At 36.1% G+C, this 15576-nt stretch overlaps 1 protein-coding gene across 7 annotated transcripts in view; it reads left to right on the top strand.

Moving 5' to 3' along the window:
- VPS13B (vacuolar protein sorting 13 homolog B) overlaps positions 1-15576 on the top strand; it is a 429942-nt gene that overhangs the window by 344510 nt on the left and 69856 nt on the right. For all 7 annotated transcript variants that reach the window (XM_041413097.1, XM_041413101.1, XM_041413100.1 and 4 more), the window contains 3 exons: positions 2777-2976; positions 5464-5671; positions 6020-6204. In XM_041413097.1, the coding sequence (XP_041269031.1) occupies positions 2777-2976; positions 5464-5671; positions 6020-6204 (593 nt within the window). The remainder of the gene's footprint in view (positions 1-2776; positions 2977-5463; positions 5672-6019; positions 6205-15576) is intronic.

Raw genomic sequence — 15576 nt, forward strand, 5'->3', positions numbered from 1 at the left:
GTCATGAAACTATTTGTTCCTAAAAGTAAATTATTGCACGTACTGAAAAGTGCAGTGGTGTTCATGAGCCATAATCCAAACAGCACAAGTTAACTTCTACATGTCACAGCGGTCATTTATGAAGATATATTGCTTCTTTGTGCTGCCATCTCAAGTTCACTTCAAATGGAGACTTTGATTTAATCTATTGAAACTGAAGGCACACTTCCACAATAGAGGTTTGTGAGAGATGCATTGAAGGTCTGACTGAAAATAGTGTGCGGGATAGCACAAACAAGGGAAAATTATTTTGCATCTTTGCTTTTCGGAGGTGATTGCATTAGTCATGGGAAAGCACTTCATGGACTGAACATATACTTTTAGGACTTCCATAGAAATAGTACCCTACTGGAACTTCTCTCAGACACAGAGATCCTTTATTTACTACTGCTTTTTAAAGTTTCTGCATGTTTATTCTTCATTTGTTTTCTTTAAGCTTCTTGAAAACATCACTTCATGAAAGTTTGTCTAATGCTCTCTGCATTGCAGTTTTTCTAACAGTGAACAGTGGTTTTTAGTACTGAATCACTTCATCCCAGAAAGGACACGTAGGTACAACCGCTAGAAGGGACAAGGGTGTGAGTCTTGTCTACACAAGAGCACTCTGGGTCACAGAAAGAAAAATAAAATTCTCTTACTGAGTTCCTGAGCTTTTCCTGGTATTTGTAGGACACAATCCATGTGTCTTGTAATATTTCGTGTATTGAAAACTAACCAACACTTCCTTATTCTTAATTGTTTCTTCATTTCTCATTGTTTGCTTAGCATTTGAGAAAGGCACTGCTGATTTTGAACCAGCAGTATTATGTGCTGAATGCTCAGTTCTTCTTCTAAGCTGTTGGATGTTATGTTTTCTTTGTACTTTGTGGAGCTGAGATGACAACACAAAGAGACTGGAAAGCATAATCCTTCCAAGTGTAATCCCAGTGAAAGAAAACATAAATAAAACCACTTGTATTCTGGCATTCCTTTTCCCCTTCTGTTATTTCTGCAGCTTGACACATATTCCAATAAAACTATAGGAAGAAATTTCTCTATATTGAAGAATTGTGCAATAGTTACCAAGAATTTCTTCCCTTTAAAATCAAAATTCCATATAGAATATGAAAAAAAAAGAGTATTTCCAAGTATTATAGTGCTCTTAAAATAACTAACCATAGAAGGCTGTCATTGTGAGTTGATGCTAGTTTTCTTGATTATCACTGAAATTCAGTGTCAAAAACGACCTTGAATGGATCTGTCCCATAAGCCTGTTACCCAGGAGAGCAGATGCAGGATTTCAGAAGCCAGCCTAAATAAAAAACTCCAAAGCTGGAATTCCTTTTCCAGTCAGTGACAGCAGTCCTGTTGATTGGCATGGGACAATGATTTGAGCCCTTGATCATTCTTACTAAACTCCAGCTGCTCAAGGGAGAGGTGGTTTAATTTTGTGGTTCCTACTCAGGTTGGACACAATTCAATGCCGTTATTACTATGGGCATTGTTGGACCGCCTTCCTAGTGTTTGCTGGTTTAAAAAAAAAATGCAATGTATCTCCTTCCATTACAAAAAATAGTGCTTAGTGCTATGAAACTGTAAGCCCCAGGATACAGGCTTCTTCCTTGGATACTAGGAGAGATTCATAGGAGAAGTTTTATCACATGGATTCAAAACAGTGGGTTGTGTTATGGGGGGATTTTTCTACCAGCAAAGTTATAAAAATATAAAATGAAACTGTACCTTGAAACACCTGTGTGTAAGCCTTCGGTGGTTTTTTTTAATCTTTTGCCTTTTGTAAATGTCTAATTTCATTAGAAAAATAAGCTGTGTGCATTATAAAGTAGGGTGACATCCAACATTCAGGATGTTGAGTCCAAGTATTAGCACCAACGGAGATAAAAGTTAAGCCAACCTCAGATGTAGTACTTTCCATGTAAATATACAAAAGAAATAGAGATATTAGGCATGATTTATTTTATTAAACAGTGATTTGCAGTAAGTTAAATTTGCAAGAGCTGGGATATTTCGAGATGATGTTTCTATCCTCAAAATGTTTGTCTTTAATGAGAGTATGTTCTGTCATAAATGTAATCTGCCCTTATCATTAAACTCTTTTCTCAGGAAATGTGCATTATGTATTTTGAGATAAGCATTTGTTTTGAATTATTTGAATTCAACAGTACCCTTCTTCTCCTGCTAAGTACTCCTAAGTCTAGCAAGGTGCTATGTTATAGTAATTAACCTGAACAAAAGCAGAGAGAACTGTTCAAAATCTCTGTTTCCTATCAGTTTGAAATATAATCAAATGAAGCAGCTGTTCTTGTTCTTAATAGAATTTTTTTTAAAAATTTCCTAGTTTAATGAAAAATGTCTCTTCTCATAAACCTTAAAATACTCAGAATGCAAAAAGTCATGTTTTGGCAAATGGCTCTTGGTAAGGAATGTGGATGAGACATACCTGCTCTATTACAGCAGCATGGTATAAAGCCTGGTTGATCGTGTGAGAAGAGCAAGCTAAGTAAAAAAACAGGAAATTAAAAAAATTACAAATCTCATTGCCCAGCTGTGATGGCCTTCCTTGGAGATGAGAGTGATTGTCCACACACATATTTCCATGAAAGTCAGTGGGACTACTTGTGTGAGTAATGGCTTGTGGGCAGAGATCCTCAGGCTCATGGTGAAGTGAATTCAGGAAATAAGCACAAAAATGTTTGGAGAATGACTGCCAGTGGGATTAAATTTCTCTCTCTCCTTTTAGGAATCCATGGATCATCTTTAGTCCTTGACATAAAAGATTTCTTACTTAAAACAAGTCTCAAAGAAAGAGCAAAATCTCTGATTGGCCCTTTTTGCTGCTCTATTAACGTGGAAGCCAAGTGGTGTAAGCACAGTGGTGATCCTGGCCCAGAGCAATCTGTTCCAAAAATCTACATTGATTTGAGAGGAGGACTGCTGCAGGTCTGTATAAGATGCTTATGGTTGTGCTGTTGAGCTGGACTGGCTTTGGATGATTGACTTTTCAAAAATAAATTTCATTAAAGCTTTAGCATCCTACAACCGGTCACTAGGCTGGGGATTTTTGCATGTTTCATTTGGGTGGTTTTTATTTTACCTTACAAAATAAGTATCTACTCTTTCATGTAAACTGTTGATTAAAAAATTGTGTACTGTGTTTTGAGGTTGATTTATTTTTTTAAAAAAATACTGCTTAAACCCTGCATTTTAGCTGTATGTGTGTGTTCCTTAAAACTAATGGATCAAATTACTAAAACTTAATATCTAGGGTCCTGTTCTGATGGGTGTGTGTTTGTCTGTCCATGATCTACGTGTCTGTAATGCCTAGGGGTAGCCCTAAGAAGTACATATCCTATCTTTTTAAACTTACACAAATTTCTCAGGGGGTTAATTGCAAACTGTTGTTTGCAACAATTAATACTCAGTTTTCCGTGCTATCCTCTCCTTTTTGGAAGTGCCCACAACTTGAAATCAGTCCAGGAAGCTTGGGAGTTCTTGAAATGAAAAATAGATTCTGTGGGACTTAAACAAGTGGGCTTTAAGATATGTCTTGTTTTAATTATTTTTATTATAGTATCTGTACATACCAAATGTTTTTAAATAAATGCATAAATCAAGTATATAAAACACAAAAAGGAAATTTTGACATTTAATTGTGTCAGTAAGTTTTTTCCCAGAATTGGCATTAGAAGGTCTTCGGACCACAGCACTGGAAATAGGGTTAATCAGATAATACAAATTTAGAAAACCGTTTATCTTAATGAATAAATAAAGTCAGTTTCTTTCTTTGCTCCTTTTTTATTTGTTTTTCACAGGTACTTGGCTGACTACCTAAATGTATTGATAATAAAATGCTTATTTTTTTTCCAAAATTTTGGGGTTTGAGAAGTACCAAAAAAAAAAAAATCTATAATTCTCAGAAAGCCATTTATTATTAGAGTATAATTAGGGACAATTAGCTTTTGCAGAAGATAATTAAGCGTTTGGTCTGGCAGAATAGATTTGAGAATGCTGACAAAATCATTAGCAGTTCTGTTTCAAATTAATTTATTTATGGCTAATGATTTTACCAGCTCTAAACATGACCTCACCTATCACTGTTAATTTGTATTGCATCAGAACCTTGAGAGCTTATGTAAAATCACTTCCTCATCTCTGAATATTGTAGTAGGAGTTCCATGACCTGGAGTTCCCAGCTGCCTACAAATGAAATGATTGTAAGTGTGAGATGGAGAAAAATGTTCATCCCTCCTCTGTCAGTGGGGAACTGGGGCCCTTGGGATTGGCTTAAGGTGACAGAGAGCTCCTTTGAGGTGGTGCTAGAGTAGGTGTGGGACCCCCAGACCAGAGGTACTCCAGAAACCATAGTGGAGATGCACAAAATTCAGGGGATACCTGCCTAGCCTGGGAGTGTTTGGCTCAGGACTGGCTGTGGCTGTGTTTCAAAAGGGTCTTGGTGTATTCTGTGGGCTTACTTGCAGATGCAGGGCAAGAAAAAAACCTGCCTTCTTGGCAACTATGCTCCCTTAAGGCATCTTTTGATTTTTTTCACATTTGAAATTTGGTATTCCCCCATTGAAAAGTTTGCACTACTCTTTATGTGCATACCTGCCTTGTTTACTTTACTCACAACCTTACCATGACTTTTAAGTTACTGTCTGGGCATTTTGATTTCATCCCACACTGGTTCCTCATCTAATTTCTGTGTTGCTAATTGCTTCTTTGTCTTCCATGTTGCTTCAAGGCCTGCTTCTGCATATGAAATCTAAAGTACTTGCTCCCATTCATGTAATTCTCTCAAACAGGAGCTTGATTTGAAAAAAGCAGCGATGCTTGTCCAAGCTGGGAGAAGGGAATGCCTTCTTGCCTTTTATTTTGCTGCTAAGTGTGTGAATCTTCTGGACTTTACATTTTGTGCTTAAATTTTGTGCGTAAGATGATCTTTCATATATCTTTTGCCTCACATTCTTTGCTGTGTCACTTAATTTTAAATGTATTCCAGAGTTCCAGTTTTGGAGCAACAAGCTCTTTGAAGAGTTTGAACTTTGTATCTTTAAGGGGTTTTTGTCATGTCTTAAACTGAGGAACCTGTGACCAGTCCTAGCATTATGTACTGTTCTTGAATATTACATTCAGGATCTGTAGTCTTCCAGGCAGCATCACTAGTAATTGTTAAATGGTAGGAATTAATGTTTTCCTTCAGATAATGAAAAGAATACATTTGAAAAATGGTTTTGTAAGGATATTTTGTTGCTTCTGTCCTTTATTTTAAAATTAAGAATGCTTGCAAGCAATTAAGATGTAAGTAGAGCAGACTCAAAGCCATATGAAGTTCCTGTTGTTTTGGGGAGGTGTTTTTCCCTTCAAAAATGGCTGAATATTTGTATGGAATTTTTTCATCTTTTCTGTCTCCTTTTTTTCATTTTAAAGGTTTTCTGGGGTCAAGAGCATTTGAATTGTTTAGTTCTTCTCCAGGAGCTTCTGTGGCAGTACCTGAGTAAAAAGGGCAGTGTAGAGACGCTGATAGCTGAACGTACACACCCAAAGTGTTTTTCTGCAGAAAGGAGTCCAGCCTCAAAACCTGAGCATACCTCAGATGATCTGAGAACAGGCCTCTTCCAGTATATACAAGATGCAGGTAAGAAGGTTATAATTTTGGCTCTCTTTTTTTCTTCCTTTTTTTCTAGATTATAAAGTAAAAATAATAGTAACCTATTAGACATTACTTGCCTCTTACAATGAATAACTTTATATTTTTTGGAAAAGCAGTTGAAAAGACATCTGCTAGAATTAAAAAAAATACTTTAAAAGACTTTTTTTATTTCTTTCCATTAAGCTGTAATGTTTCAAAAGTCAGGAAAATTGCTTTTTTATTTTCTCTCCTTTTGATCCCAAGGGATTTCTTTTTAATCACTTTGGTTTCATAAACCAGCATGTTTCTTTCTAGAAATTGCATAACAGATTATAGCTTTCTTTCATTTGACAGAAGCACAAAAGCTGCCCAATGCCTATGAAGTTGTGTTTTACAATGAAACTGAGGATAGTCCAGGAATGATGCTGTGGAGATATCCAGAACCTAGAGTGCTCACTCTTGTAAAAATTAACCCTGTTCCTTTTAATACCACTGAAGACCCAGATATTAGCACTGCTGACCTTGGAGATGTTCTTCAGGTGGGTAATGAGTTTTCTACTTTCAGTAACAAATGAAAATGTTACTGCTGTAAAGTGAAAGTTTTCTAACTCAGATTTATTAAAAACGAGCGCAAAGCAAATGTCAGGAGCTCTATAAAACCAATATGTGGTACATTGCACAGCTTGAGCATATCTTTAGTTTCAAAACTACTTGTATAAACCTTTTACCCACTTACCTCTGCAGTTTTTATGTTGCATAATAAGCTATAGCCAAGTTTATCAGGTTTAGTTTGTGAGCATACAGTTTTTATTCTTTCTTTTTATGGTTTCATCCATCAGTCTTTGCATAAAGACTTCATTTGGTTTGAAACTGAAACACGTGAGGAAAGACCTGCTCTGAAATTTCCAAGATCTAGTGGAATCATTGAAGTAAAAGCTCCAATCTGGCTCTTCTCTCCTGTTTCTGTGGTGGCAGATGGCTGCACTGCTCCTAGTAAGATCCACAGGGCAGGGGGAAAGGGTCTGTTTTCACTCATTTTTCATTGAGAGGGTTGAAGTGGATGGTGCAGTTTGACAGTGGGATATCATGGAACGTCTCTTTGAAGGAAGGCTGAGTGCTGCAGTCTCCATGCCCCAAAAAGAGACTATACCTCAAAATTACACTGATCCTTAATGTGTTGGAATTTTGCTTTCTAATGTATGCAGTTGGGTCATTACATTTTCTCCTGTCTAGTGTAATTCTTTTTAAATTCACTTATTCCTTGCATACATATTTTGATTTTAACTCAATTTTAATTCTGGTAATCTCTGTTTCCCTTTTATATTACAAATTGGACCTGTCATTTTTTTCTAATTTGAGTCTGTTTGTTAATCAGAATAGTGTTGTGAGTCAAGGGAAATAAATATTTCCCAGTTCTTCCTATTTGTTCAAAACTGTTGAATTATATTTCATTATTGCTGTGATGTTAAAAATTGCTTTTAAAATTGAATTATTCACCAATATGCTTTGAGTTATGAATAAGTAGGATAATCTTCCTCAGATAAATGATTTAATGTTATTACCGTGCGCATACTGTTGGTGAGATCATGTAAGTGTCCTGCCAATTTCTTTGCCCTCTAGACAGCCAAATGTCAGCTCCTTTCAGTTACATGAAAATTAAAATTAAATGGAAAAAAATCAGCTCCACTTGGCATGAGGTTTGAATAAAAGATCAAAATTGTGTTATTGTAGGCTGTCTTGATGACCTATTAAGTCGCTATGAAAGCCAGCATTTTGCCTCCTTTCAGGCTGGTATTTTTGGAGCATAGCACACCAAGGTTTTGATTTCATTACATTACACTCCCATTATAGATAACAGGCATCATGAACCATTATGTATGTGCTTGTGGAACAATATGACCCTGTCCAAGGAGAATATCAGCTCTTCTTCAAGTGGACACAGCTGGACTTTTAGTAGCACACAGCTTCTGCTTTGTGCTTCCGTACAACGGTCTAGAGAAGAGAAGATCCAGCCCACCATGGTTGCCTCAGAGAGTGAGAAGCACCCACCTACCAGGGGACAGGTTCTGCCAGCCTCTGCTGGTGTTTGTGTCATTCTTCAGATTTCTACCACCAGAGAAAATATAAAGATATCAGCCAAATTAGAGGACATCTAGTTACAGGTTCTGCTTTGGGCACATGATGTGCAGAAATGCCTACAAGAAGATCCACGCTTTGGTTGTAGGCCATTAATTATGGTAGTAATTGTTGCCTGGCTCAAGGTGGTGATTTATCACATTTTCCAGAAATGGCCATACACCTGATGAACCATTTTAAACATGGGCAGTGTGCTTTTTTTTTTTTAATTAATCTAACAGAGGTATGTGGGTGGAATAAGTAATGCAGGGAAAACTTTTGATTTCTTTAGGTAAAGTGCATTTACAAAATACTCATATCGAACTTCAGATTTTAATTTAAGTTAATCATGAGGCCTTTCATCAGCTCCACTTTTTCCCTGTGTGGATACATGTTAATTAATATAATGGGGATTTGGATTTAGTGCATACGGAAAATTCATTAAATACAAAGAGAAAAAAGATAAAACAGTATTTATTTTATTCCACTCTTGAAATAAAACATTAGAGAAACATCTGTAATCCAAAGACTTCAGCTTTTTTGAAAAAATGATCTAAATTTAAAAGCAATAATGATACTAAGCTATATTAAAATATACTTTAAAAGCTTTCCCAGGATTGTGGATGTGTTCAAATGCAAGGAGGACCCATAATGTTCCCAGCTGTGTTACCAGTCTCCCTTAATCCTCTGCTTCACAAAGATACAGTCAAAGGTGCCCTTCTGCAGTTTGTCTTGAATTTTTGAGGGTTTTTTTCCTTGAAGTTTTCCAGTTGCATGTTCTTTCTTTCTGAGTAAGTTGCTGTGACATTTCATCTAGTTTTCGGTCTTTGTTAAACTTTTAGCATAACGTTTTAATCATGGGTACGTTTTAGAACTCTCTGTTTTTATAGCTATTATTCAAATTCCTGGAACTTGCAAAAGCTTCACCATAAGGAGAATTTTTCTAAATATTGAAGGTGCGTGTTATCTGGTACAGCCAAAGGATAGAGAACAGCTTCAGGTTATATAAGAGTTGATATGAGCTATATTGTTTCTGTTGAACCCTGCCTTGCTGCTATTTCTGAATTGCCCCAAGAGCTGTTTTCTTGTGCTTTACCTTGTGTTGTTGCAAAGGGAAGCAGTTTCACAGGTCAAGTTTGTAATACTTTGTTTTTACAGTCCAAACATTGTTGCTTTTATCTGTGGGGGGGGAACGGGAAGAACTTATGTCTCTGCCATGGTATACCACCTGGCATTTCTTTAGCAGGTTGAAATAGACCTTGGATCTAATAGTTTGAAGGAAGTGAGAATCCTAGATCCGATGGCAAGAAATTGCAGCAGGATTATATTTCTTTGAGCAGGTGGAAGTACCTTAATTTGTTGTTTTCCCTGTTTAACAGACATGGCAAACTCTATATAATCTTTAAGCCCTTATTGACTCATTTTCTTATGTTGTAAATGTCCTTTGGCTCTGTGTGATTTACCATTCTTTCAGATAGTTAGTATTTGAGGAAACACCTTTCAAAGGTAAAGAATGGTATTGACATGAGAAACATGCCCTCCTCAGGACTAGAGCGAAGTCCAAACCCGGAAAATTTTCACAAAAATTTTTCAAAAGGTAAAAAGCAAGATGAAGTAGCAATTCCATTATTTTTAAAATACTGAAGATTGATATATTGGTAAGCCAAAAAAATGGATGCTTTCTGAGACTTTTTCCATTATAACAGATGAAACTTAAATAATTCAAGTAGACTGCTGGTAAGAGGAAGTCTTGTGGTTAAAGATGAGCAACTTCAAAAGCCTATTTTGTTCTGTGCTTAAAGAAATACATGTATGTCTTTTGTTTATGTACACAAAATCAGAGAGAAAAAAAAATCTACTGGTCTTGCTCCAAAAATTTAGTTACTGCTACATTTAGGTCACTCTCATGTGCAGATAGTTTCTGTAACAAAAACTGTGCAGGTGTTTATAAATTTGTCTCAGTGAGTAATCACATGTGAAGACTTAAGGCCTGCCACAATTTCCCAGTTGAACATTGAACTATATTCTTTAAGGCAACCAGCTCATCATTATGGGGCAAAGGTCTTCTAATTGCTCTGTGATGGTCTTGTGGTGTGGCAGTTGGAGTTGGAATCTGTGGACAGTGATGATTCTCATTCCTATGAAATCTGACCATGAAATGTCTTTCACCCAGAACTTTGAAGCCTGATAATAGCTTTCCAGCAGATTTTGGTTTAGAATGTATGTTGAAATGTCTCCTGCAGAGATATCAGAATCATACAAGATACATGAGCATCTTTAGGAACAAGAATGAGCTGGACAGTCTCAATTGCAGAGTAAGGGCTTCATAGTCTCTCTCTTCATCTCCTAAATAATGAGGGCATTGGCTTGATATTTCTACTAGGCCAGTTGAAATAGAATTTGTGGCAATTTCCTCCATTCTGATTGTTTTGGTTGCCTTGAAAATATGACATTTGGATGATAGGAGTAAGAGTAATTTCTGCTTTCAGACAATAGTTTATTATTATGCAAATAATTCCAGTGTCCCAGAACATAAAGAATAATTGAAGAATATATTCTACATCATAACAAAAACCTGTATTTCAGAGCTGTTGTGTGATGCTAAATTTAACTGCTTGTACAGTTACTTGGATCTGTCAGGTCCACATCTGAGAAAGGACAAGTCATCTTCATTTCTGTGATATTTTTAAAATTAAAAAGAGGGAAAGCAATAAAAAAGCAGAGAAAAATCTGTTACTGATTCAGTAGTGACTTTCACATTGTGCAGATACAATATGAAGCTAGCTACATTCAGATATTTAACCTCAAAGAAAGTTCTGTGAATATTTGTGCTCTGCGGCTTAGAACTGTAGTTGCACTGTGTCTAGTTTCCCCAAAAGTCTTCCTGTGTCTTCCTGCAGTCTTAAGAATCTCAGATTTATGTTTATCTTTGCCTGTGATGTTGTTATACTTTTCTGTTGTAATCTGGTTTATGTTTTTATATCATTTATCTTTACCAAGAACAAGGTTGACGGGTTTAGGTTGGCAGGGGAGCGAGTAAAGATTGGGCGGGTCTCACCAAGGTAGGAAACAGTTCATATGCCATCAGGGAAATCCTCTGCTTTTCTGTACAGACAGGTGAACAGGACACACAAATTATCTCCTGTACAGCTGGAGGCCTGTTTTTATCTAGTGAACCTTTTACAGAAATTCTCATTTATTGTCATTCCATTGTAGAGTTATCTTTCCAGTGAGGGATGTTGCTGGCACTGCCTCATATCTCAGACAAAAGGTATGTCTTGTCACAAGAGCATTTACCCAAGTGGCATGGATTTAAAAGCAGGAGAAAAACAGATTTATCTAATCAAAGTAATCGTACAATGTGTAGTGTTCCAAATTCTGAGTTATCTGATTTAGTTAAGATGCATCACTAACACAGACTTAAAATACTTTCTCCTGGATTGTCATCCAGTGGGAGATGTAAGCTGTTAAACAAAAGAAAGATAAACTACAGCATTTGCTCATTTCTCCATATGAAGTTAAAATAAAATATCTGCTGAACTATAACCCTGACAGGTTTTTGTATTTGAGGATGTTTCCCTTGTGTACCTGCCAGGATTCCTATTGCACGCACGTGTAGTCAGCATTATAACAGCTGATGAAACGATGAATGCATGCTGAGGTCTCCTTCTTTGGCCTTTCTTCTTTATATAGTGTCCTAAGATACAGAGCACAGGTTAGAAAAGTGGTGATTAAATTAACCAAATCTCAAGGTCTACTGAAGAATATTTTAGGGCTGTGAGTATAGTTCTGAGGTTGCAAGGGCTTAACTGGGATTTAATAAGGAAAGACTACGTAAATAAAACCACTGTGGTAAAATTCACACAGAGCATTTCCAAAGGTGATGAAATCTTTTTTAGGAGAACATAAAATATCTCCAACTTCAAAGGGCAGGGATTCAAAAATTTGTCTGTTACATTGCCTTACATGCATGTGCTATTTAAATAAAGCATTTGCAAACTTGCTAGTCTGGAATTCGGTTTTTTCAACACTGTCATCCAATAAATAGTCATATTCTAACACCTTGTGGCTGTTCAAACAGTGGCTTAAGGAAGCATGAGCTTAAGAATGATTGACATTAGACCTACTGTAAGTCATTATTCCAGGAAGGATTTGACATGACAGTCAACAGGAAAAGAATTATGATCAATGTCAAAGACATTCATTTTTCCTTTTAACAGAGAATACCTCATTTTTGGCTGGCTCTGCTTCCCTTTTACTTTTCATTCCCTGTTGGGGCTAAAATATTCAGCTGGGCATTTGAGAGTCTGGGAAAAGTGCTTTCTGGGAAACCACAAAATTTTGATTTATTTCTTATATTCCCTAAGCAACAACTATTTTGGAAATCCAGATGATTTGTGCGTGACAGGTTAGTGATTTAAGTTCATGGTGTTACAATATAAGCTGTAAAGTTCAACCATGCTTCTTGATAAACCTGTTGGTTTCCAAGTTATTGAATCTACTGCCACGCAGTTCAGTACTGTCTTCAAACAATGGGACTTTTTAGATGGATGAAGAAATAATTTGTCTGGCTGTTGTGAATTGCTCAGAAGGCAAATTTGGTGTTTTGTCTGCTTTTTAAAGCTTACATTTCATGTTAATTCTACCTTTGGATGTTATTCAAAATTACTGTATTAGTCATACCACTACTGTATAAAGATTCTATACAGTGATTTTATTATTGCTCTACTTGGTGAAGAGTTACAAGAAACTTGAAAAGAAGCAATTATTATTGAACATACCTGATCATAAACTAGAAACGTAAAAAATGCCATTTATTCTAATGTAGGGAACCTCTTTCTCAGCAGTGGATGCAGTGTTTCTGTTTGTGCATGAGTACACAAAAATGGGTGCAGGTCATCACATAAACAGCTGCTCTGTGTAAGAGGCCTGTAGGTTTTCTTGTAGCTTGACTTCGCAGGCGAGCAAATTTTCTGATCTGAGTTTTGCACGTTTTCCAAAGTTAAGACTCTGGCTATTAATTATAGGTACTGTCTTCATTTTCTTGCAAGGAAGGAAGTAGGGACTAAAGAAGTTGGAGTCTTAAGCAGATGTTGAAACAGAGCCTGTTCTCTTAGGGAATTCCAGCTTTAAATATTATTTGTGAACTTCCTTGCCTGAGAGTAGGATTATCTCAGACTTTACTATTTTGTTACTGGTTTGTGTGTGTATAATCTTAATTATTTTGCTGTGTGATCTTAGTGTTCCCTGCATCAAGATGAGACTGTATCGTTTGTCCTAGAGTTTCCCTGTGCAGTCTGCAGGGAGTTAAGCGTAACTTGTTGGGAATGTTAATGGAAGTTGTGCATAATTTGCCCGTGCATCACAGTGAAATTTACCCTTAGGGGTTACTGAGCCAGTGAAAATTCTACCGGGTGCCAGAGGACTGACGAAACCATCAGATTATCTTAATGACAGATTTACACTCTCCCTGTGTTCTGTACTCTTCAGAGTCTGTGACTCTGATTTATGAAACTTTGCAAACCCAAGTCCTTCCGGCTGTACGGTGACTTTGTGGTGCTTCTCTTTGGGGTCAGGCTTTACTGTGGTGAGAACGTGTGGTCAAAATAGCTCATACACTGAAAATTGTAAGGTGCATTTTGTGTTAATAGACTGCTAACCTCAATGGTCAGAGGTGACTACATTTCAACGTCATAATGCTTGTATTATTAATAAATACTGAAGCCTAGAAAATTAAAAACCTTCAATGAAATGTGGAAGATAGTTCCTGTATCAGAAAGAGACAATAAAGGGTGTTGAAAGAAGTAGGTGAGTCCCTAACATAAGGTCTCCAATCTGTATACTTCTGTTTCTCGATGCCTGAAACAATACATTAGGAGCTCATAATTAAAGAAATATTGTTACTTTTGCTGTGCAAAAGGCAAGTGATAGTTCACATAAACTCAGTCACAAGGTAAATGACAATTAGTAGAAAAGTTTGACACTCAACAATACATGATTTTCCTGTTTAAAGTTCTGCAGAAATCTCCGTTTTAGCCCAGCACTATTCTGTGCTTTCTTTAAAAGAAGTTGTTAGTGTGTTTAGAGTAACTTTTCCATAATGAAAAAGCCAGTATCTGTGACAGATTACATTACTCCACACACCTGCATTTGCTCTGAACCTGCTAGCCTGATAAATTGATAAGTTGGTCATATGTTGTTTTAAAAAGGCAAAGAACGTAGTTCCTAATAAAAGAATGCTACATATTTCTTCTAAAAGGTTAAAAAGCATTTCTCAGGGCTCTTAAATTACCATATTCTGATACCAGGGGAAAATAAAACCTGGGCTTAGAGTCGTGTTTGTACTTAGAGGGCTTTCCGGACAGGAAGGCAATCTTGATGCAATTCAGTAAGCCACAATACCAGTGGGGCATCACAGGTGAAAAAATTGCAGCTGTACCCCTCACCACAATGTATTACAACTGTACAGTGGAATATTTCCTGTACAGAAATAGGGCTTGGTTAACTTTGTTTCCCAAGAGTAGATCACATTAAAATGTTATAAAATCATGATTTCCTGCATTTGAATACTTGTGGTTTCTCAACTGGTTCCAATATTACAAAAGGTTTTTTTTATAGCTTCTATTAGTTGAAGATGTATAGAAGCTTTTTTCCAAAGTCAGCTAAAAGGAAGTTATGTATTTTTAAAGAACAACTTTTCTCAGAAGACATCTTTTCATTACAGCTCTATTTGATATTTATTTTATAAACTGCAGGACAGATGTAAATTTAAATAAATTGAAATAAATATACTAATAGGACTATTAGTATATATGTTTAATGGAGTTGAAAGAGCCATAGCATATGTTATTACTCAGATAGCCAAATAGTAGTTCTTTTCATTAGTCAGCCAAAGACCTCAATACAGATAAAGGAAAAATTAAATTAAGCAGATATTGCATATTAAATTTTAGAGTAAGTATTTGTAATTTAAATGTGCTAGCTTTAGTACCAAATTTATTTTTTAAAAAATTCAAAAAGAAGCAAAACAATTATGTGAAAAAATAATATGACATAATTTTGAAAAACATCTCCAGTTGGGGTGTCTGATTATTCCAGAGTGTTGAAAATTGAGTGTACCATAGTGGAATATATTTTACTGCCTGAAATATATAGGTATGTAACACTTCAAACTTCTGTTAAGGTACAGAAAACTGTAATGAAAATACAAAGCAGGCTGAGGTGGTTGGGGCAGCAAATGCTTTGTACAACTAAATAATTTTAATCCTAGTATTACTGCTAATCCTGAAACTACTTATAGGAGGCTATATTTTTATCTCACTGTAAGCCATCTCTCTTTTTTTGGTGGTTTGGTTGTTTGGTTTTTTCCTTCATTGAAATGGGGATATTGGTGGTCTGTAGCTGTGCCAGGAAAGTCTGTTTTCTACACAGATACGATACAATCTTAGCTCTGAGGAGGGTTAAAAATATTATCTAACAGGCAAGTGGTTTGTAGCATGATTTCACACTGTCAATCACACAAAATACACAGGAATGTGGATGTTGACGTATCCTACATTTGCCCAAAGTGTAGGTGTTCCACTGGTCAGATTGAATTGTGTATGTTGTGTGAACCAGGCATATTATAAAGTTCTATTCTATTTAATACTATTTTTCTTTTGAGCATATTTTCTACATGTTATATTATTTTTCTGCAGAGTTCTTTTGCTAGTTTTGTATAAATAATGCTTCAAAATCAAATTTAAAAGTAATGTTCCTGGTAGTTATTGCCAAGACATTTTCCTTATAAAAATCTG

The sequence above is a fragment of the Onychostruthus taczanowskii genome, unplaced genomic scaffold, assembly GCF_017590055.1.
Source record: "Onychostruthus taczanowskii isolate IOZ18803 unplaced genomic scaffold, ASM1759005v1 scaffold4, whole genome shotgun sequence".
NCBI lineage: Eukaryota > Metazoa > Chordata > Aves > Passeriformes > Passeridae > Onychostruthus > Onychostruthus taczanowskii.